At 38.2% G+C, this 25394-nt stretch overlaps 1 protein-coding gene and 1 pseudogene across 5 annotated transcripts in view; one reads left to right on the top strand and one right to left on the bottom strand.

The window, feature by feature from the left end:
* Positions 1-25394, bottom strand: part of INPP4B (inositol polyphosphate-4-phosphatase type II B) — an 825365-nt gene that overhangs the window by 122091 nt on the left and 677880 nt on the right. For all 5 annotated transcript variants that reach the window (XM_070474820.1, XM_070474815.1, XM_070474816.1 and 2 more), the window contains 2 exons: positions 20354-20531; positions 7807-8010 (listed from right to left, as the gene is read on the bottom strand). In XM_070474820.1, coding sequence (XP_070330921.1) covers positions 7807-8010; positions 20354-20531 — 382 coding nt within the window. The remainder of the gene's footprint in view (positions 1-7806; positions 8011-20353; positions 20532-25394) is intronic.
* On the top strand, positions 208-1464 carry LOC110140929 (glutathione S-transferase A4 pseudogene; annotated as a pseudogene).

The raw sequence follows: 25394 nt of genomic DNA, 5'->3' as shown, positions 1-25394 counted from the left end.
ATAAAAGAAGACATCCAGGTTAATGTCTGAAATATAAAAATAACTTGTACAACTCAACAGAAAAGAGCAAAGCAAATAATTAAAAAAACAAGCAGATGAACTGAACAGATATTTTTCCAAAGAAGACATGAAAAGGTGCTCAACATCACTAATCATCAGGGAAAAGGAAATCTAAGCCACAATGAAAGACACCCCACACATTCTAGAATGGGTGTCATCAAAAAGAAAATAGATAACAGGTGGTGGAGAGGACGCAGAGAAGAAGGGAACCTGTATGCACTGTTGGTAGGAAGGTAAATTGGTGCAGCCACTATGGAAATCAGTATGGAGGCTCCTCCAAAAATTAAAAATAGAACCACCATATGATGGTTCCACTTCTGGATATATATTAGAAGGAAACAAAATCTCTATTGCAGAGATATCTGCACCACCATGTTCATTGCAGTACTATTTATAATAGTTAAGATATGGAAACAACTTAAGTGTCCATCAACAAATGCATGAATAAAGAAAATGTGATACACATACATACATACAAGCATACACATACATACACACACACCAACCCACAGCCACAAAAAAGGAAGTAGGAAGAGTGCTCTCTGGGTGCCTTTGTGCAGTTCTGGTCACTCCGAGTGGAGCCAGAAAACCTGAAGGGCCATGATGGCTATGAAACCCAAGCTCCACTATACAAACAGACAAGGCCAGATGGAATCCGGGTTTAAGATGCTGACGGAGTCAAGTTTGACAAAGAATTTTTATTTTATTTTTTTTCATTTATTTTTATTAGTTGGAGGCTAATTACTTTACAATATTGTAGTGTTTTTTGTCATATATTGACATGAATCAGCCATGGATTTACATGTGTTCCCCATCCCGATCCCCCCTCCCACCTCCCTCTCCACCCTGACAAAGAATTTTTAGAAACAAAACAACACTTGCAGAAGTTGCAAGATGGTAACCATCTGCTTTTCTAAAGGTTGAAATTGATGGGATGAAGCTGGTGCAGACCCAGAGCATCCTCCACTACACAGCAGATTAGCACCATCTCTTTGGCAAAGACTTCAAGGAGAGAATCCTGATTGACATGTATGTAGAGGGGACCTTGGATCTTCTGGAACTGCTTATCAAATGTATCCTTACCTCAAACCAGATGATCAGCGAAAGGGAGTGGTTAACATAGCCCAGAAGCTATAACTGGATACTTTCCTGTGTGTGAAAAGGTTTTATGGAGTCATGGACAAAGGTTTTTTGTTGGCAATCAGCTAAGCCTTGCAGACATAATTCTACTCCAGATCATTTTGGCTCTAGAAGAAAAAAACTGCCTTCCTTCACCTTCAGGAGTACATAGTGAAAGTAAGCAATGTCCCTGCAATCAATAAATTCCTTGAACCTGGCAGTGAGAAGCAGCCTCTGCCAGATGGCATGTATGTGGAAACCATGTACAACATCTTCACACCATAGGACAGCAGCGCAACTGGAAGTGAGCGCTGCCCACAGAGACCGCTGTGTCCACAGCAGTGTCTTAACTGAAGCCAGGCTGCCACGATCCAGCTCTGCTGCGGTGCTGTGTATATTGTTCCCAAGTTGGTCTTTCATATCCTGATATCTCTTCTAGAAACTTTGACCTCTTTTTTGTCCAGTGAGTGATTGTTATGGGACCTCTTCTGAACACCTCTTGTGGTGAGGCCAGCATTTAGGTTAGAGCTGCTCTGTCTGCTCATTTCCCAGCAATGAGGATGGGTAGCATCTCAGGTTGTCCCCTGAGCTCCTGTCCTCTCCTTATCCCAATCTAAACACCCTCCAGTCTCTTCCTATTTTTAGTGTCTAATAACAATGGAGTTCACTAGATAGCAGCTCGCCTCTGAGCTAAAATAGATCCATGGTAGTGATGAATGCCTTTGATAGTCACCAAAATAAAGGATTTACTAATTAAAAAAAAAAAGGAAGGAAATTCTGCCATTTGTACCAATATAGATGGGTCCTGAGGGCATTATGATAAGTGAAATCAATCACATAATGGACATACAAATATTGTATAACTCACTTATATTGAGAATCTTAAAAAAGAAACCAAAACAGATTCATGGAAGCAGAGAGTAGATTGGTGGTTGCCAGAAGTGAGGAGGGGGACAAAAAGGGTGAAGGTGATTAAAAGGTACAAGCTTCCAGTTATGAGAAAAGCTAGGTCCTGGGGAGGTAATATACAATATGGTGACTACAGTTAACAAAACAGAACTGTATGTTTGAAGGTTGCTATGAGAATGGGTATCAAAATTTTCATCCTAAAAAAAGAAAATCATAGTCCTGTAAAGTGATAGACATTAAGTTCTTGTGATTATATATGTGCAAAAAATAATTTTGCTGTATACCTTATACTAATACAGTGTTATATGTCAGTTATAGTTCAATAAACCTGAAGAAAACTATTTCAAATAAAGAACAAAGAAGCCATCCAGCCCCACCCACCCTCACAAAAGTAAAATCCATTTTTACACCCTCTCTGCATTCTCAGCCCAGCAGCACACTTCTGCCCAGGACTTATCCCCTGCATGCCTACTGGGATTGATTATCTTCTCTTCTTTGTAAGGGACTTGTTCTATCAGTCATTGCCTCTCAGCCTCTCAGCCTTAAATGCTTTTTGGAGTAATAAACATAGTCAATTGTGCCACCTTTAAAACAAACCAAGTAAAAAACTAATAAACACAGACACACATCACAACTACCATTGTCAGCTAATATGCTCCTGTCTGAAAGGTCACCTCTCATACTGTTATCTTCTACTCATATTTAATTCTCAGGAAATACTTCTGGAAATCCCACTGTGACCCCCAGATTCCCACTTCCTCCTATGTACAATCCTAAGTTGCACAATCACTGTCATTGGTATCTCAAGAGCCCAGAATAGGCTGTGGAACGCTTGCATCTGTAGGCAGGTCACCTCTGGGTCCCCAGCACCTGGCACAGTAACCCAGGCAGAACAAGCACTTTGTAACACCCACCGTGCTGAACGCGTCACCATCGACCTCAACTCACCATTTTCTCTCGCTGTATTTTTTTCCCATCATAAGTTTATTTAAAATACTGAGCTGAAGTCTCTTTAGCAAAGCCTAACTTCTTCCACCTGTCTTTCTACATCCTTGTCGCAACATTTTGTGACTATTTATTAACATATTTTTATCTACCACTAGAATCTGAGCTCTAGGATCTAACAACCTAGCATGATTTATCTTGCCATTGGAGTACCTGTGATATAGAAGGTCTCAAAAAGTATCTAAAGAAAAGGGAGGAAGGAAGGAAGGAATGTGAGGGATGACTTGAGCAGAAGAAGGAGGAAGAGGAGTGGGAGGGAGTTTGCATAACACAATAAGGTGAAACTTATGACAACAAAAGATACACAGTTCCAACAATCTCCCTTGATTTAATATAAAAGTGGTAATTATTTGTTAAAAAGTTAACAATTAGTTAAGTCACTCAGTTGTGTCCAATGTTTTGAGACCCCATGGACTGCAGCACGCTGGGCTTCCCTGTCCATCACCAACTCCTGGAGCTTGCTCATATTCACGTCCATCACCAACTCCTGGAGCTTGCTCAAATTCATGTCCATCGAGTCGGTGATGCCATTCAACCATCTCATCCAGTCTTCCCCTTCTCCTCCTGCCTTCAATCTTTCCCAGCATCAGAGTATTTTCAAATGAGTCAGTTCTTCACATCAGGTCCCCAAAGCATTGGTACTTCATCAGCATTGGTCTTTCCAATGAATATTCAGGACTGATTTCCTTTAGGATTGACTGGTTGGATCTCCTTGCAGTCCAAGGGACTCTCGAGTCTTCTCCAACACCACAGTGTAAAAGCATCAATTCTTTGGCACTCAGCTTTCTTTATGGTCCAACTCTCATATCCATACATGACTACTGGAAAAACTATAGCTTTGACTATAGGGACCTTTGTCAACTAAGTAATGTTTCTGCTTTTTAATATGCTGTCTATGTTGGTCATAGCTTTTCTTCCAAAGAGAAAGTGTCTTTTAATTTCATGGCTGTAGTCACTATCTAAAGTGATAAAGTCTGTCACTGTTTCCATTGTTTCTCCAACTATTCAACATTAAGTGATGGGACCAAATGCCATGATCTTAGTTTTTTGAATGTTGAGTTTTAAGCCACCTTTTTCACTCTCTTCTTTTACTTTCATCAAGAGGCTCTTTAGTTCCTTTTCACTCTCTGCCTTTAGGGTGGCATCATCTGCATATCTGAGGTTATTGATATTTCTCCCGGCAATCTTGATTCCAGCTTGTGCTTCATCCAATCTGGTGTTTTGTATGATACACTCTGCATAGAAGTTAAATAAGCAGGGTAACAGTATCAGCCTTGATGGACTCCTTTCCCAATTTGGAACCAGTCCATTGTTCCATGTCCAGTTCTACCTGTTGCTTCTTGGCCTGCATACAGATTTCTCAGGAAACAGGTCAGGTGGTCTGGTATTCCCATTTCTTGAAGAATTTTCCACAGTTTGTTGTGACCCACACAGTCAAAGGCCTTGGCATAATCAATAAAGCAGAAGTAGGTGTTTTTCTGGAATTCTCTTACTTTTTCTATGATCCAGCGGGTGTTGGCAACTTGATCTCTGGTTCCTTTGCCCATTCTAAATCCAGCTTGAACATTGGGAAGTTCTCAGTTCACAAATTGTTGAAGTCTATCTTGGAGAATTTTGAACATTACTTTGCTAGTGAGAGATGAGTGCAATTGTGTGTTAGTTTAAACATTCTTTGGTATTGCCTTTCTTTGGGATTGGAATGAAGACTGTCCTTTTCTAGTCCTGTGGCCACTGCTGAGTTTTCCAAATTTGCTGGCATATTGAGTGCAGCACTTTCACAGCATCATCTTTTAGGATTTGAAATAGCTCAACTGGAATTCCACCACTTCCACTAGCTTTGTTTGTAGTGATGCTTTCTAAGGCCTGCTTGACTTCATACTCCAGAATGTCTGAGTTAACAGTAAGTTTACTTCATGAAATACAAGTTCTATTCTATATCTACTCAAACTCTTTCAAAGTCACAATCAAAATTTATTTATTGGCTATGCTGGGTAGTATGTGGGATCTCAGTTCCCTGACCAGGGACTGAATCCATGTCCCCTGCATTGGAAGAAAAGAGTCTTAACCACTGGACCACCAGGGAAGTCCGATAAACCAAATTTATGATCTATCCCATTTCCTCACTTATCTCAAGGACTATTATTGATCCTCATACTGAGGATCATATATAACTTACACATCTAAAAGAGATAGCATACAGCAATAATAGTAAAGTAATACAATTCATGTGCCTGGGCCTTTGCAGGACATGGGGCATTATCACACAGGCAAATCATCTATCTCTGGACCACACGAAGAGCTATACAGAACAGGTGCTGTTATTTTCACTTTACAGTGGAGAAAACTGAACTTCAGAGAGGTTACAAGGAATGCACGTCTCAGAGCAGTAAGTAAATTGAAGTAGAAGGTGAAGGTAAAAAGAAGAAATACTAGATTTTCTGTTTTAAAAATGATTCAGTGGGAGAAATGTAATCTTAATCAGTGACAACAAATACTTATTCAGCATTTACCTCTTGGAGCCCAGTGCTGTCTTTCCTGCGATAGTAATTTCATCAAAAGAAAGAGCAGGTATCACTTCATAGCCCTGCAGACAGCAATTTTTTTGAGTGACCTGAGCCTTTCAAATAATTTACTCCCTGAACACTTCTAAATTTAGAGTGGCAGGGAAAATAATCATTAACTCTTTAACATCCAATACAGTTAGCATACAACAGCATTTTCTTGGTTAAGCATGTGATATAGTAAGGAGTTTCTTTCTGTGTGTGTGTGTGTGTGTGTGTGTGTGTGTGTGTGTGTGTGTGGTGTGTGCATATACTTCAGAAAGTTCTTAGATAATGGAATATATATTGATTCAGGAGAAACACACTGTTCCCTCTCACCCAGAGAGAGAAACCTTGGTTTTCTTCTGTTTTATTCTGCCCACCTAGGGTTCCTATCACCATATTGACTTATTTGCTTTATTTGCCTTTGTGTGTGCTTGCATGCTAAGCTGCTTCAGTTGTGTCTGACTCTTTGTGACCCTATGAACCATAGCCCACCAGGCTCCACTGTCCATGGGATTCTCCAGGCAAGAATACTGGAGTGGGTTGCCACGCCCTCCTCCAGAGGATCTTCACAACTCAGGGACCAAACCTGCGTCTTTTATGACTCCTGCATTGGCCGGCAGTTTCTTTACCACTAGCGCCACTTGGGAAACCTTTATTTGCCTTTACTAGTTATTTTTTCAGATGCTTTCATGTGGCCCTTCTTTTGCCAATTTTAGAGCCACCTGGAGCAACATTTTTTAAATAACAAACCCAATAAACAAAAGAACTTAACAGATCTCTAGGTCCACTGCTATTTAAATGTTAATGCTTTTTAAGTATGCCCCAAACTAACACACTGGACTGCACCAATGAAAATACTTGTTGTATCCAAGTCATGGTTTATGGATGATTACTGACTCTTTTTCTAAAAACAATTTTAATGGTTTGTATCTCCTTAGTAAGTAAGGAAAATATTACAGTCTTGCAATTGTGGCATCCTTGCTTTTGAGAGAGTCAATTCCTACACAGGTTCATAAGAAGTCAAGGGTTCCCAAGGAGGAGAAAGAGTTCCTGAGCCCTGAAGAGGAGAAAGGAGTCTGGGACTCTCAAGGAGAAAAGGACAAACTTTCTTTTCTATGTTGCTTTGTCTTAGTCAATATAACAATGTATCCTGCTCGAGGACATGTTTCTCCTTAACAAGAACCTTCTGACTAATTCTGTCATCTTAAAATATATAATATGGGAGTGGGTCTGATAAGAACTTTCTATTGTTGGTTCTAATCTTGTTAATTTAAGATGTATATATTGTGGGAGTGGGTCTGAAAAAAGTATATAAGGCCTTGATAAGACTAGCTAGGGGGCCATTCTCTGTCCCCCTTCTGATGTCTGATGTCTATGTCAGAAGTTTTCTCTGTCGCTTTTTATACTTTAATAAAACTCTGTTACACAAAAGTTCTTGAGTGATCAAGCCTGGTCCCTGTTTCTGAAGCTAAATCTTCTTCTTTGGAGATCAGGAATCCGACATGGTTCTCTGTAAGCTATCACGTTGATGATATTTATTGGAGATAATTATTATTTGACTACATTATATGTACATTAACATATATAATGTAGCAGTTCAGTGGTAAAGGATCTGCTTGCCAATGCAGAAGATGCAGGTTCAGGTCCTGGGTGGGGAAGATCCCCTAGAGAAGGAAATGACAACCCATTCCAGTGTTCCTGCCTGGGAAATCCCAAGCCTGGTGGGCTACAGTCCATGGGGTCACAAAGAGTTGGACACAACTTAGCGACTAAACAGCAACAATCACAACAACATTTGTTTTATATATATACATGTATATATGTATATATATATTTATTTGCTATCAAATAGGTTATATATATTTATTTATATATTTTTATTATATATTATATTTATTTATATTAGATTTATATATATTTATATATATATATATAACCTATTTGATATCAAATAAATTTTCACATCAAATAAATGTGGTTGGGTTAAAACTTTCATTTATAATTTGCCCCCAAGGAAAAAATCATGACCTATTTACCCACAATCTGTATCATGACTGCTTTCCAACATGTTTTGATGAAAAGGAGAGATTTCTTGACACTTATGCTCTGTTTTACAGTACTAAACATGGGGAGGCAAGCTAAGTTTAAAAAAAAATAAAAGACTTACCCACTCCTCCTCATCATAGTCTGAATGGTGTGGAATGGAGTCCTGCCGTCTCATCGGCAGGGGTGGGTCCTGGGAACTGCTCTCCTCTGCGCCACTCTTAGGAGAGGGTGGTTTCGTCAGGACACCTCCTGGCCTGGCGGTGTAAAGTGCTAAAAGGGCACTTCTGACCAGCTGATCCTTGAAGGCATGTACAAAAAGCTCTGTCTGGAAAGAAATTGACAAGGATTAGAAACGCCATGGTAGGCACCTCAGCAGAGAGCTCTGGAAAGGTCAGTGGCAGATCTGCTGACACTTAAGCGGTGTGGATGGTGGAAAAAGTACATGCAACAGACAGAGAAAATGATTCATACCAATCAATGGAAAATAGCTTGCTTTCAGGCTGCTGCCAAGGCCTTGAGTTCTAAAGCTAATGCTGAGGTTCTATATGCACTATGAACACCATCTGTCTCCTCGACCCCCCTTCTCTTTTTTTCTAAATCCTGTCGTTAGAGATGGATTTCACTGGGGATTATCATTTGAACACCATCTACCTGCTGTGTCTTTCAGGTAATTTCCAAATATGCCTTTAAAAACAATGTTATCAGACTATGTTTATTTTGTGTTTTAAACAGAGTTACAAGTTGTAGAATGACATATCTTTGCAAAAAAAAAAAAAGAAGAAAAAATAGAGGCAGGAGACCTTGATTGTTTTTAGCATCATGGACAGATTTCACAAGTAGAGATGACACAGGCAGTCTTCCTCAGGAAAACATTTGGCTTTTATTCCCTATTATTACCCTCTAAACTGTCTCCTCCACCAAATGGTTTCAGTAATGTTCAATGTTAACGAGGTTACCGTGAAATTTGCCATGGTAGATTTTTACAAGCTGGTGGTAAATACCAAGTAAGTACTACTGTAATGATGCCTTTCCAACAATAAAGAACTTTACAGCTGTACTTTGCATTTTCCTGATGAAATGTTTAATGGCTTCACCCTGTTATATACTGGAGGGTGCAGTCATTGATTTTCTGTATTATAGTACACTGAACATGCAAGTGGCCTAACAATCTGTTCAGAGTAGAGAAATAACACAAGCATTGACTCACACTGTTAACATATTTATACTTTGTAACCTGTCGGGAAGGGGCCCCTTAACCCACAGCATTATGCTGAAGAACACATCATTTACTGAGATGATCTTGGCTAAAATGTTGTCTTCACCAATGCTTTAACTCAAGGTAATCATTTACTGGTGCTCTCTAAATCAATCCTAATGTATATCAACCCTGACTATTCACTGGAATGGCTGATGCTGAAGCTGAACCTCCAATACTCTGGCCACCTGATGCGAAGAGCTGACTCACTGGAAAAGGCCCTGATGCTGGGAAAGATTGTAAAAAGCAGGAGGAGAAGAGGGTGACAGAGAATGAGATGGTTGGATGGCATCATCGACTCTATGGACATGAATCTTAGCAAACTCCAGAAGATGGGGAAGGACAGGGAAGCCTGGCGTGCCGCAGTCCATAGGGTCACAAAGAGTTGGCCTGGACTGAATGGCTGAACAATAACAACTCAATAGGTGGTCTACAGTGCCATGCCCAATCACTGTTACTAATTTGTCTCTAAATTTCCCTGTTGTGTCAGCAATTACAGAAAACCAGTTAAACCATGTGCACCTAATAAAACTAAGTCACATCTGTAGAGCTACATCTTTGCAACAGATTGCGAAATTCTAGAGCTAGAAGGGACCTTGAGTGGACCTCTTCACTAACAAGATAAAAAAACTAAGAAAAAAGCGTGGTGACTCATCCTAGGGCCGACTGTTGATTGAAAGTATGAATGGAACAGAGCCAAGGTTTTCTAACAAATTCAGTTATCTCTCCCCCTTATTCCACACCACCCGCCACGACAGTCAGCCTAGATGCTTCTGTCCATTTTCCTCTTCTCTAACCCCAGCTTGCCAAGTGTTCCAAACATCCACCAGCTCTCACAGTTCGTTGTGTCCACAATTGAGGATGTAACTCTCTTCCCTGAGAAATTTTAGCAGATGGTTTTAAACACTCGTTTAATTTGTTAGTCATATTGGAGGCACTTGGAAGGTAAGTAGACAAGAAATATGATTAAAACAGGATAATATTTTAAGAATAAGCAGATGAAAAATATTTTATAACAAATAAGTTTTCTTATTTTTAAAAATAAAAAGGCAGCTTGGTTTTTTTTTTTTTTTTTTTTACTAAAAAGAACTGATGAAAAAGTTGGCTACACAAGTACAAATCATATAGTTGTAGCAAAATGGGAAACATGCTGTTTATGTAATTTTTCAGAGAGCATGGATGTCTCCATCAATGTGGATTCAAGTCAATGTAGGCAAAACCAAGACAATATTGTAAAGTAAAATAAATTAATTTAAAAGAAAAAAAGGAAAAACCATAAAATAAGTAAATAAATATTAAAAACATGAATGTACTTCCACTCAACTTAACCAAGCTATTTCTCTCCTGATAGTTTCAATAAATTCTTTTGATTTATTTTTAGAGCAAAACAGCTTGACTTCTTTGACTTCTGCTACTATAGCTCTAGTCTCCATAATGCTCACTAATTACTATGTAGCTGCATACTATTCACACCCAAAGAAGTTTCCTATGGTTCTTGTAATCACCACTATTTCTTCTCATGGTAGCACACACAGAGTTTCTGAGTTTATTCAAATCTCATTTGGGTTGATTTAGCACCAGTGACATGGGAGCTAATGTATACATTCATGGAGTTTTAAAAACCTAGAATTTTTTTTTTGGGGGGGGGCAGGGGTAGCTGAAAATAATGTTCAAAATCTTAAACAGAATAAAAACGAAACTTCTACTTTGTGTCTATACTGAAACATGTATCTGACTCCCTTGGAAACTCTCTGGATCACCCAGATCCTGAGCATAGGAATCAAATTTTGTTACACAATAGCAAAAATATTGTACTGCAATTTCCATGTGACCTGGAAAAATCTTAATTTTCTTGACCAGTGTTACTTGCTACATGTGGACCAATATAGACCCAGATGTTTTACCATCAAAATAAATTAGTTTGAAGAGATTAATGGAGTCACTCAATCCTATTATAGCTGTATTGCATTATCTCAGTTGCTGTCCTTGAGATAATACCAGTGAAGTCAAACATCAAGGAAGGAAGCAACATGTCTCTCTGAGCTACCTATTGACTCCGAGTTCTGAAAGCATTTTCCTTTTCTTACTTAGCTCCCACTACAATAAATGAAAGAAGAAAGGTTGTCTAAATATTATTGTAAGGGTGGGCAAAATAATTCATTTAAAATATTAACATAACAATACAGTAAAAAAGCATAAACTCTGAACCCAAGGCAGATCTATTTCATTTGTTCTATATTAAAAAAAAGAGAGAAAGAAAAGAAAATGTCTTCTTGCCTTTCTGCCATGTTCCCCATTCATATGCTCATACAAGTATCCTTCAAAGTAACACACAGAATTATCTGCAAGTACAAAACTACTAAAAATTACTCCTCTTGGGGATACATTTGCTAGCTTCCTGAATATTAATGCAGGATGAATACTTAGAATATGTTCATTTAAACTCTCTCTTTTAAACTAGAGAACTCAACAAATTAAGCAAAGTCCCATTCCTTTTAGAATCTCCTTATATTCACTGAAAACATCCAAGGCCATGCCTAATCTCACTGGCAAGACGAAATGCCATAAACAAGTAATTATCATTTTAGTAGTCATGCATATGACATAAAAAGCATCCTGCTTATTTTTAAATGTTGTTGTTCAGTTGCTCAGTTGTGTCTGATTAATTTTTAAATTAGTACACCTTAATTATTTCATGGGCTTCCCAGGTGGCACTAATGGTGAAGAACCCACCTGCCAAGACAGGAGACAGAAAAGCCACGGGTTTCACCCCACGACTTCATGGGGCAACAGTGCTTACTTGACATTAGCACCCTGATTGGTGTTTGGGGCGGCTGCTGCTGAGTCAGGTCTGACTCTTTGCGATCCCATGGACTGCAGCCCGCCAGGCTCTTCCGTCTGTGAAATTTTCCAGGTAAGAATACTGGAGTGGGTTGCCATTTCCGCCTCCAGGGGATCTTTAAGATCCAGGGATCAAACCCAGGTCTCTTGCAACTCCTGCATTGACAGGCAGATTCTTTTACCACTGAGCCACCTGGGAAGTCCCCTTGATATGTGTTTAGCATTCCCTAAGCAAAGAACATTGAGTTTTCAGCCAGGAAAGATATCTGACATCTGGGCAGGTTATATAAACTATCCCCTTGACCTTGGCTAAAATCACATAACCGCTTTTTCCCGGTATGTACAAAATTACAGTGCCTATGTGTGAAATCCTTATGGGAGTTCACTGTAAAGAGTACTCTTCTATTTATTCTTCTTTTTCTTGACCCACCTTTTCAGTTTCTGTTGCTGACTCACAATCCCCTGCTCACTCAAAATGTAGATAAGTGGACTCTAAGGGACCGTAAACCACTTTCTTTTTTTAATTTATTTTTTTTAATTTTGTGGCCACACTACGTGTGATCTTAGTTCCCTGACCAGGGATTGAACTTGTGCTCCCTGTGTTGTAAACACAGAGTCTTAACCACTGGTCTGCCAGGGATGTTCCTAAACCACTTTCTTAAAAGCGTTTTTTCTACTGGTGATGTCATTCTATCACTTCAAGAGTCATTTTTTGTTATGCCAAGGTCTTCATTTCTGCCTACCTCCTGAATCAGCATGGTAAAGGGTTTCCATCTGCAAGTCTTCTGAATTTACAACCTCAGCCTGATCTCAAGTTTTTAAAATAAATGTGTTCTTCCCTGTGTTTCCATCTGAGGGGTACCATTACTGTTCAGCAAATCTGAGTCCAAACATCTGGAGCATCTTCAGGTATATTATCTTCTGGGTTAGTGATCAATTTCTACTGGTTAGACCTTTTCAGTAATTTCCAAGATTGACTCTTGTATTATATTCCTACAGCTAATCCTAGTTAATAACCTTTCTGTGTTCCATACTGATATTTCCTTAGTCTTCTTACAGGTTGATTCCATTTTCTTTAACCTTTCTTTTTTTCAGGATGTTATCCAAATAAAATATTGTCATCTGAGTTCCAGCTCAGAACTCCTGAATCAGAATTTGTATTTTAGCAAAAGCTCCCCAGAAGCAGTACTGACATTTCGTGATGCTCAATATTCAAATCTCTCTGTTCTTACTCAGCTTAGTTGTTGCTCAAAGGATGATCTTCACAAAGCAAGTCACTGGGTTTCCAATCTCAACAACCTTTCAGTACCTACAGAATAGACCTTCTCTCAGGTAAATGAGATTAAGAGGGCTAGAACATATTTCTTTTTTAACTTTATGAGACATTGCTGAACTGATTTTCAAGCTGCAAACATGTACCCATCAATGATGGATGAACGTTCCAGTTATTTCATATCCTTCCCAACTCTTCCTATGCTCAGGCCTATTGATTTTAACTCCTCTAGTGGGTGGTTTTCTGTGCTTAGTCGCTCAGTCGTGTCCGACTCTTTGAGACCCCATGGACTGTAGCCCACCAGGCTCCTATGCCCATGGGGATTCTCCAGGCAAGAATACTGGAGTGGGTTGCCATGCCCTCCCTCCAGGGGATCTTCCCAACTTAAGAGACTGAATCCAGGTCTACTAACTTGCAGGCGGATTCTTTATCATTTGAGCCACCGGGGAAACCCAATGGGTAGTTAGTGGAACCTCATTTTAAATTTGCATTTCCCTAATAACAAATGATGATGAGAATCTTTTCATGTGCTTATTTGCCACCCATCATTTTTGGTAAAATGTCTTTACAATTCTTTTGCTCATTTGTAATGGTTTTATTAGATTTATTATTTTTATTTATATAATAAACACATTATTATATATAATAATATATATTTTATATATAATAATAATAAATAATACATTTATTACATTTATACATTTATTATTTTATTATTAAGTTGTAAGAATATACACTTGGCTACAAGTCCTTTGTTAGACATCTATTTTACAAATGCCTTCTCCTAGTCTAGACTTGCCTTTTCATTTTCTTAATAGGGTCTTTTGAAAACTTTGACAGTTTTTAATTTTGAAAAAGTCTTATGTATCATTTATGTTCTTTTTTATTAGTTCATGCTTTCTGTGTTCTAAGAAATAGTTGCCTCATCCAAGATGAAAAAAAAAAAATTCTTCTATTGTATATCTGCTTGCTTATTTATTTGCTTTTTTCTTTTTTCTTTTTCTGGCTGTGCTGGGTCTTTTCTGCAGCTGGCTCTTTGCTGTGGTGTGCAAGATTTCTCCAGTTGCGGCACAGGCACGGGGCCTTCTCGTGTTGTGGAGCACGGGCTCCAGAGTACGTGGGCTCAGTAGTTGCAGCTAGCAACTACTAGTTGGCCCATGGTATGTGGAATCTTAATACCCCCACTAGGGATTGAACTGGCATTCCATGTATTAAAAGGTGGATTCTTAACCACTAGATCACCAGGGAAGTCCTTGCTTTTTTTCTTTTAGCTTGTATATTAAGGTCTACGATTCATTTAAAATTAATTTTTATATATGTGTCAGGTGTAGATAAGGAAAGGTTTACTCTGCATGTAGATATCCAATTGTTCCTGCACTATATGTTAAAAAGATATGCTTTCCCCAATGAATTTCCACTGCATTTTTATATAAATTTATTTAAACACCTTTGCTGTGCTTAGTCACTCAGTCATGTCTGACTCTGCAATCTCATGGACTGTAGCCCGCCAGACTCCTCTGTCCATGGGATTCTCCAGGCAAGAATACTGGAGTGGGTTGCCATGCTCTCTTCCAGAGGATCTTCCCAACCCAGGGATCAAATCCAGGTCTCCCACACTGCAGGTGGCTTCTTTACCATCTGAGCCACCAGGGAAGCCCAGGAATACTGCAGTGGGAAGCCTATCCCTTCTTCAGGGGATCTTCCCAACTCAGGGATCAAACCTGGATCTCCTGCATTGCAGGCAGATTCTTTACCATCTGGGCCACCACAGACATCACCAAATGATCAATACTGAAGTCAGCTGATTATAATCATTGCAGCTGAAGATGGAGAAACTTTATACAGTCAGTAAAAGCAAGATCTCGAGCTGACTGTGGTTCAGATTATCAGCTCCTTAATGCAAAATTCAGGCACAAATTAAACAAAGTAGGAAAAACCACTAGTCCATTCAGGTACGACCTAAATCAAATCCCATATGATGGTACAGTGGAGGTGACGAATAGATTCAAGGTCTGGTAGACAGAGTGCCTGATGAACTATGGACAGAGGTTTGTAACATTGTACAGGGGGCAGTGACCAAAACCATCCCAAAGAAAAGGAAATGCAGGAAGGCAAAGGGAAAGCTTTACAAACAGCTGAGAAAAGAGGAGAAGCAAAAGGTGAGAGAGAAAGAGACAGATATACTTAATTGAATGCAGAGTTGCAGAGAATGGCAAGGAGAGATAGCAAGGCCTTCTTCAATGAATAATGCAAAGAAATAGAGGAAAAGAATAGAATAGCAAGGACTAGAGATCTCTTCAAGAAAATTAGAGACACCAAGTATTCATATCATGCAACGACAGGCACAATAAAGGATAAAAACTGTAAGGACCTAACAGAGGAAGAAGAGATTAAGAAGAGTTGGCAAGAATATACCAAAGAACTGTAAAAAAAGTTTTGAAAGTGAAAGTGAAGTAGCTCAGTCATGTCTGACTCTTTGCAACACCATGGACTGTACAGCCTACCAGGCACCTCCATCCATGGAATTTTCCAGGCAAGAGTACTGGAGTGGGTTGCCATTTCCTTCTTCAAGGGATCTTCCTGCCCCAGGGATCGAACCTGGGTTTCCCACCTTGCAGGCAGGCACTTTACCATCTGAATCACCAGGGAAGCCCTGACCTGCATAACCACAGGGGCATGGTCCTTCACCTAGAGTCAGACATCCTGGGGTGTGAAGTCAAGTGGGGGTTAGGAGGCATTACTGCAAACAAAGCTAGTGAAGGTGATAGAACTCCTGCTGAAATTTCAAAACCTAAAAGATGATACTGTTAAAAGTGCTGCACTCAATATGTCAGCAAATTCGAAAAACTCAGCAGTGGCCACAGGACTGGAAAAGGTTAGTTTTCATTCCAATCTGAAAAAAAGGCAATGCCAAAGAAAGTTCAAACTACTTTCCAGTTGCACTCAACTCACATACTAGCAAGGTTGTACTTAAAATTTTTCAAGCCAGGCTTCAGAAGCATGTGAACTGGGCACTTCCAGAAGTACAAACTGGGTTTAGAAAATGCAGAGGAACCAGAGATCAAATTGCCAACATCTATAGAATCATAGATAAAGCAAGGGAATTCCAGAAAAACATCTGCTTCATTGACTACGATAAAGCCTTTTACTGTATGGATCACAACAAACTGTGGAAAATTCTTAAAGAGATGGGAATACCAGTCCATCTTACCTGTCTCCTGAGAAACCTGTGTGCAGGTAAAGAAGCTACAGTTAGAACCTTACATGGAACAACTGACTGGTTTAAAATTGGGAAAGTAGTACGACAAGGCTGTATATTGCCACCCTGTTTATTTAACTGATACGTTGAGTGCATCATGCAAAATGCCAGGACGGATGAAGCACAGCTGGAATCAAGATTGCTAGGAGAAATCAACAACCTCAGACATGCAGAAGATACTACCCTAATAGCAGAAAGTGAAGAGGAATTAAAGAGCCTCTTAATGAGGATGGAGGAGGGAAGTGAAAACGCTGGTTTAAAACTCAACATTCAAAAAACCAATATCATGGCAATTGACTCCATCACTTCATGGCAAATAGAAGGGGAAAAAGTGGAAGCAGTAACAGATTTTATTTTCTTGGGCTCCAAAATCAGTGCAGATGGTGACTGCAACCATGAAATTTTCTTCCATGCTCCCTCCTTGGAAGAAAAGCTATGACAAACACAAGCAGCATATTAAAAAGCAGACTCATCACTCTGCCAACAAAAGTGTATATAGTCGAAGGTATGATTTTTCCAGTAGTCACGGACGGATGTGAGAGTTGGACCATAAAGAAGGCTGAGTGCCAAAGAATTGATGCTTTTGAATTGTGTGGACTCTTGAGAGTCCCTTGGACAGCAATGAGATCAAATTAGTCAATCCTAAAGGAAATCAACCTGAATATTCAATGGAATGACTGATGCTGAAGCTGACATGCCAATACTTTGGCCATCTGATGTCAACAGCCGACTCATTAGCAAAGACTGATGCTAGGAAAGATTAAAGGCAAAAGGAGAAGGGGGCAGCAGAGAATTAGATGGTTTGGTAGTATTACCAACTCAATGGACAGGAATTTGAGCAAACTTTAGGAGATAGTGAGGGAAAGGAAAGACTGGCATGCTACAGTCCATGGGGTCACAAGGAGTAGGATTCAACTTAGTGACAGAAATTGCTTTGTGATGAGCAAAATAATAATGTTATTGGTTGTTTAGTCACTAAGTTGTGTCAGACTCTTGGGATCCCACAGACTGTAGCCTGCCAGGATCTTCTATCCATGAGATTTCCCAGGCAAGAATACTGGAGGACAGTGCCATTTCCTCCTTCAGATCCTGACCTAGGGATCAAACCCACATCTCCTGCATTGTAGGCTGATTCTTTACCTCTGAGTCACCAGTGAAGCCCCAGAATAACGGGTTTCTTAAAAAAAAGGTCTATCCATCTCTATGGAATGGAGACTATTGTGTTTATTTGAAACTAATGTCAGACATACATTTGATTTATGATATATATGCTTACATTTAGGTCTTTATTTTTTTCATTTTGAATTTATTTACATTGCTCTCCCCTCTCTCTCCCTCCTCTTTTTGTCTCTTTTTGGTCTCAGTGCAGTGTAATTTTAGTCTAGGGAAAAGTAAAATGTGTCTTTTATCCCCCTCTATTACTAACCTTTCATATCTTATGTTAAAACTTTGGTTTATGCTTTGTCTTCTCTGTTTGGATTATTCATGTATAGTCAGAATTTGTCTTTTGCTATAATCCTACATCATAACATTAAATAATTTCTTTACTATTTCCATAAACTAATATGTAGCAAACAAAATCCAGTTATCCATCAGAAGATATACTAAGAATTAAAAAATTAGAAATACTTAATTGAGTTTGTCCATATTAGAACATGAGAAATGTATAGAAAATTTTACTGTGGAAATTCACTTAGGTCCCTATTATGTACTGAATATCTATAAGGATGATTTTCTTGGAAAATAATTCAAGAACTTGTTTTCCAAATATGCCAGTTCAGATTCAGTAAAAGAGAAAAAGGGGGTTATCAATAAAGAAAAGATTTATTTTCTAATCCATAGTGTGCAAGTCCCCGAGCTTAAAAGCAAAATATTTTAAGTTAACTCTTGCTAATATTAAACTATACTAAAATTTAAAGTGCTATTTTTGTGATTTACCTTTTATGCTAGATTTATTGCAGGCAGATTCTTTACCCTCTGAACCACCAAGGAAGCCCTCATGGATAATATTTTATTGTAAACCAAGAGCTAGTAACTGTCTTCATACACTATGCAAAACTCTGTTAACTTAGGTACTTCTTTGAAATACTGGGCATGGATTCTTAAAGAAATGCATGGCTTGCAAATTTAACCTAAAAAAAAAATCCTGATTTCAAGCGCTGACGGATTTATTAGTAGACAAAACTTGTCTACTCAGTTTAAAAAAAAAAAAAAGGGACGAAAGTTGGACCAATGCTGAATTAAAGGAGGTGAAAATATTATACATGCCCTGCCCCCTCCCCCAAATCACCACAGCAAGTTGTAAATGATGTATGAAATGACAAAGCCCTGCCCAATGCACGGGACGAATATAAATACTGCTCTGAAATCACCACTGTGAGGTACTATTTGCTAGAATTTTCTGCATAGCTGAACCCAGGAAGACCTCACCTCATCTACAAATCCAAAAAAGTAATGAACTGAAAACAATTCTATTATTTTACTCTATGCAACACTCTCCTCCTTCCTTTTTCTTAGCCATAACATTCATTGACTATTAGAATACTTAAGTATTGCTGAGGAGTTTAATAATTTTTTATTTTTTAACAAAGGAAATATCAAAACATATATTAAATGGAAAACCATAAAGGGTTTCCATTCCAGAGTCAACTAGACCCTGGGTCTGAATGCTAGTTTTGTTGAATCCTGGGTTTGACTCTACTGCCTGATTTTGTACATGCTTTAAACTTCTTTGAACTTCCATCTTTTTCCTTCGTAAGATGGAGATGATATGGACACACAGTTTGAAGGTTAAGTGAAATAACCTAAGCCACTGAAATCACTGGCATGATATTGGACAATGTAGTTAGTTGTAAAGTTTGGGTCAATTTTCCCTCTCTTTTCATAATGGAGGCACATATCCCAGCATGGAAGGAAGATTGCATTTTGAACTGGAAGTCTTGGGTTTTAATTTTTAACTCAGTTTATTAGACAATTCACTTGACTTTTCTGAAGACATCTTAGATATTTTTCTTCTGAAAATAGATGTTGATTATATCCTATGAGAAAAATATATGATAATATAGACTTTAAAATGTTAAGTAAGGGCAAAGTGGTACTAATTAACATATCTGAGTCAAAAATATATATACAGATATAGTATTCAGGTTTCTAGGAATCTGTTCTTCAGGGATGCAATGAACTACACTATTTTATCTAAAATGTTATCATGAGAATTTTCTTTGGTCAATTTCTTCAAGGGCATATTTATTAGAAATATCTCATAATAAATTGCAAGATGTCCTCAGGATGCAGAGGTTATGAATGAGTGTACCAGAATTGGACTCCAAGACACTTGACTTTGCATTTCTAATCAAGCAGCAATTTGATTTTTTCTATCTTGGTTCTCCATATCATTCAGATGCCCTAATTCATTATGGAAATTGATGTTTGAGTATCTACCCCATGCCAGACTAGCTTTTCTCTTTACATATACAAATGCAAGTCACCTTTGGAAGAATGCAGACCTAAGTCCCAGTACATTTCAAACATTAACTAATAATTTTGGAAATTTTTAGAATCTTCTCCCAGGAGACAATGTTGTAGAAAGCAAACTGAGGCATAAGAATCACCCCATGCTACTGATGAGAATCCACATGAAAGTTCTTCTCTCAAATGAAGTGACATTCCTACTCAAAGGGCTAGCTTCATATGCATAAAAATTAGGTGCTCGCCAGAGGAAAATACTTTTCAAAATCTAATTTAATTCATTTAATACAACCATGAAGCAAAGAAAATGAAAGATGTCAAGGAAAAGAGAAAATATACTTCAACCAATAATAGGTTTCATTTCCTACTAGGAAAAAAAAAGTGTTCAGTAAGATTTGAAAAGAGAATGAGGCCAATTCATTTTGATCCTGTGGCAATACTTTGAAGCTTACTTTCTAACCTGGTCTATTTTACATTTCCAGATGCTATGAAAGGTAATGTATGCAGAAAGCAACACCAGTGGGGATTTGGGTATTTCGTTTTCCCCACTGCAGTGACGATTTGGATCTTACTTTTTCTGAAAGCATCTTTAAAGAATTCTTCAAGCTGTCTGGAGAATGCTGGCTTGCAGAATTAAGCAGTAGGTCTGCATGGGTTGCTATCAGAGGTTGTAGTTGATTGATGTTGCTGAGAACTTCTTTTGCTTTGGCTGTGTTTTCAGGTGAATAGTAAATAAACTGGTATCCAGTACTGCAACAACAAAGATAAAGGCGAATTACACAACAAGCAGAAAGAACTGTCAGCACTTAGTACCAGATGCTAAGTGATAAACAGAACTCCTAATAGCACTACTTCCTATTGAACAGATAAGAATTATTCTAAGAGATTTTTGTGATATTCTGAGTTTTCTCAAGTCAAATGACCAAGATATTTTGAAAGACTAGATGAAATGATTCTAGTCCTTGCTTAAGCACTAAGAAGATTTTTCATTATTACATATGTCAAGAATTAGCATTCAAAACAAATTTAATTACTAATGAACCTGAGGTCACACAGTACAGAGAGAAGAGTATGAGCCTTTATATTTAGGCTATTATGGATACAGATCCTGGCTCTTACACTTGGTAGGCCACGTGATCTTAGGGTGACCTTCGTTTCCTCATCAGGAGAGTGGGAATAATTAACCAAACAGTTCTAAGAGGTGGGTAAGGTCAGCCATCATTCATGTGAAATGCCTAAAACAGTGCATGACACAGAGCAAGCATTTAATAATTACTATGTATATTTTCCCCATGATAGTTAGGGCAGAGGGCACAAATTCTAATAGCTGAGAAATAGGGAGAATATAAATTAAGGCCAAGTGAGCATATGGAGAATTTTGTTGTATAGAAAAGGGACATTGATGACATAAAAATTTCATTATGTTATTTTTTTCACCACTCTTTTTGTTCACCTTGCAGTTTTCTCATTTGACTTGCAAAAATATCTAAAACTGACTACAAATGAAAGAAGTACTGACTTTTATAATCATGTTTTAAGAATTGGATAAGCACATTATGGGGGTAAGATTTCCATCAAATGATGAAGTCTTTGTCCAGTTGCATTAAGAAAGATGAAGGAGACATTCCAGCGAAACTTCAAAGAAAAAGAAGAGTGGCCACGGTTGGTACATTTACATGGTGGGTGCAATACTTGGTTATATTTTATATCCAACCATCAGTGCTTTTTTTTCATTATACCACTGAAACTAAGTCTTCCTAAAACAAAGTTCCCTTACAGAGTTTACGATTCCTATCTCTATTCAAAATTTGATACCCATTCTTGTCCTCTTTGACCTCAATATTGTGCTTATCAACCAGTCAGTTGATTAAAATTGCTGTTGTCTGTACCACTGTCAACATACTATAATTGTTGCTGTAGATATTATCATTAACTTACAAACTCAGGTTGTTTCTCCAGGGCATGATGAACTAACAGGCTCAAGTTGTGGACCACCTGGCCCGAGAATCATAAACCAGAGATACCCTAGACTCCCAAAACTGTGATTATCCTGGCCCTTTCTTCTTCCTGCCCCTTTCTTTTTATTATCCTGGCCCTTTCTTCTTCCCCTTTAAAAAAAAAAATCCCAAACTCAAAGACCAAGATGGAGTGGCTCTGAGGCTTGCCTGCCACTTCCTCCTTGGTGTTTGGCAATAAATCACTTTGCTGTCAGAGTTGAGTTTGGCTTTATGACCCATGGGCACATAAACCCTTTGCTGGATTTCACCTTGCAACCCCTGTTGAGTATATTAAATATTCTCTTTATATTTACCAGCTCAATTATTAACATTCCCATAATTTCATTTTTCTTCTATTCTTTTTTCCATTTTAAAAAATTTATTTATTTTTGTAATTGAAGGATAATTGCTTTACAGAATTGCATTGGTTTCTACCAAATATCAACATGAATCAGCTATAGCTATGTTGGAATATAGTTGATTAACAATGTTGTGACAGTATCAGATACACAGCAAAGTGACTCAGCCTTACATCTATACATATCCATTCTCCCCCAAATTCCCCTCCCATCCAGGCTGCCACATAACATTAGCAGAGTTCCTGTGCTATACAGTAGGTCCTCATAATTCTTTCCATTTCTTATTTCAAAATATCAGCATCCAATAAGAAAAATTAACATCTAGGAAGAACTCTCCCTTCCCTTTACACTAATGATTTGCAGAACAAAGTATCTGTTTCTTTAGGGAGACAATACAATAAATCTATTATTTTATTTACTTTTTTCATATTTAAAATGTCCTTGGTTGCTTGGACTATTTGGGAGACAGGACAAGAAGCTCAATGAAGGATATAGGTTTATAAAGGCTAAGAAACATGATGAGAATTTGCTCTTAATTTTGTACTCAAAGTTTTTTTTTTTTTTTTTTTACATTTCAGAAGCAGGAGTTTAAAAATAAAGCACACCACTTATTTTAATGCAAACCGAAGCAGATGACAAGTAACAACAGTTAGGAAGAGAGAGAAAACAATAGTTCCTGACAATTATCTCTCTTTCTGGTTCTTCTGATCTCCTGGGAGACTGTGCTGAGGCCTTTAACAAAAATCATGAACTGGAATGTCCTCCTACTCACCTGTACTCAGACTGGATACAAAATTAAATTCACCAGTCATTAGTAAATCAAACAACTCTGTGTTATTACTGCAAAAAAAAATTATTATCTAAAGATATTGACATACCCACTCAGTTCATACCTACTACTAAATATAGAATAGATAACCAACAGGGACCTACTGTATAACACAGGGAACTATTCTTAATATTTTCTAATAACCTATAAGGGAAAAGAATCAGAAAAAGAATGTGTGTGTGTAAATGAATCACTTTGATGTACAGTGAAAAAAGTAGCATAACATTGTAAATTAACTGTACTTCAATGAAGAAAATACACAAAGTTACTGATGTGTCACCAGGGTGGGGATGATGTTTAACACCCAGCATTTTTGAGAGCCGAGAATAGGACTTATTAAGGACCATATACAGAAAATAGCCTGTGGGGGCTGCTCCGTGGTCCATTTTAACTGATCTGCTCTTCTACTGCTTTCTGGTTTCATCTTATGGGGATGGACAGGTCTCCCCTGGCTTAGCTCAGGAAAGCCAGTGTGGTCTTCCCACCTTATCTTCACAGATCTGTCTTCTTTCTGAGTGTGTCAGTCCTGGCCTCTCACGTGTTCACTCCCATGCACTCTTTTACTATTATTATTATTATTTGCTTATTTATTTGACTGAGCCAAGGCTTAGTTGTGGCATGCGGGATCTTCGATCTTCACTGTGGCATGTGGAATCTATGACAGTTCCTTGACCCGGGATGGAACCCAGGCCCTCTGCACTGGGAGCAAGAAGTCTCACCCACTGGACCGCCAGGGGAGTCCCAGTCCATGCCCTCTTTTTGACCTCTGTCACCATGACCTTCCTCCTTCACTCATGCCATACTTCCCTGGCAGTTCACTGTTACTTTATTTCTGAACATTTTTCCATTTTCGTGATTTTATCTACACATTTCTTACTCTGCAAATTCCCTGAGAGTCTCCTCTCCACTGGAGAGAATACATTGTCAAGATTTCTTTCTTGCATATTCTTTCCTTAGAGTCTAGTTCAGTGGTGCTCAAATTTTAGCAGGCATGATTCACTTAAGGATGATGTCAGGGCCCGCGTATTTATAATCAAGAAAGCAGGTGCCCTGGCGACACCAGCAGATTCTGCCACAGTGGGTTGCAGCTTTCCTAACAAGCACCTTGGGGAATCCTGATGCAGGTACACAGTGAAGCGCGTTTTAGAGACACGCACTGCCACTGTTTTGTAAGTTGTCCTCTACACCTCTGGTCACACTACACAATGACTCCGATCAAAGTTCCTTCTCTAAGGCAACTTCCGTGCATCTACTTTATGCTCACAGTCTGTTCAACATTAGTCTTATTTTTACTTGTTTTAAAAATTGAAGTAGAGTGGATTTACAATGTTAATTTCTGCTCTACAGCAAAGTGATTCAGTTACATATAGGCATATACTTTTTCATATTCTTTTCCACTATGATTTATCACAGGATTGAATATAGTTCCCTGTGCTACAGTAAGACCCTGTGGTTTACCCATTCTACATATACTGGTTTGCAGTTGCTCACTCCAAACCCCCATTCCACCTGTCGCCTCCACCTCCTTGGCAACCACAAGTGGTTACCAGTTAACAGTGGTTAAGACCTCATTTCTAGGTCTGTGAGTCTGTTTCTGTTGCCTATATTCAGCACAAATTGCTTTGGTTCCCTTCTCATTATGAGTGTTGGCCCCACCAAACTTTTCCATCACCCCTTCATCTTTTCCCTCCCAATATATTCCCACCTTCTTCCTCTCCATCCCTAATGCATTCTTCAATCACCACCCCATTATGGGGCATAACTGTAATTCCTGTCCCAGGCTCCTGAGTCAGTTTCTATTTGAACAGAGTTGTGTAGTAGGCATTGATTCTCCTGGTTAAGCCTTTTAATGATGAGCATCTTACCTAGTAAGGCCGAAAGACTCATTTTCCACAATAAAAGCCAATGTTGGTGTCCAATTTGAAATAGTATGGTATGAAAAAAAATTACAACCCACAAAATAAATTTAAGTGTACATAAATCTCATCTACCTATTCATTGCCTTACTCTTTACACATGTTATTTATTTTAACAGTTAAAGCTTTTTAAATAGAAAGTTATGAGTATAATTTAATTATTGAGATAAAAAGAATATAGCTAAATTCTATTTTATAGTGGTCTGAAATTTAAACTGAATCTAAACACTTGACTCAACTATCAATCAGACAAAGATGAAATATCTGCTTGGACAAAAAATATTGAATAGGATATAAATATTATAGCAAATCATGGGTAAAATATTTGAAAGTAGTATCATAATAGTTTTATATTGATGAAATAGTAAATTAAAGTATACAGGTGGATGTATATACAATATACACTTTGATTTAATATATATTTACTTAAATTATTTAATACCCTATTAATTAGCATACATACATATACATACTCAAATGTTCATGAGCATATTGTTATTAGAGGTAGGTAT

Source organism: Odocoileus virginianus, chromosome 12 (assembly GCF_023699985.2).
Source record: "Odocoileus virginianus isolate 20LAN1187 ecotype Illinois chromosome 12, Ovbor_1.2, whole genome shotgun sequence".
Taxonomy (NCBI): domain Eukaryota; kingdom Metazoa; phylum Chordata; class Mammalia; order Artiodactyla; family Cervidae; genus Odocoileus; species Odocoileus virginianus.
The sequence above is the reverse complement of the archived record's forward strand: the minus strand, read 5'-3'. Positions and strand labels throughout refer to the sequence as shown.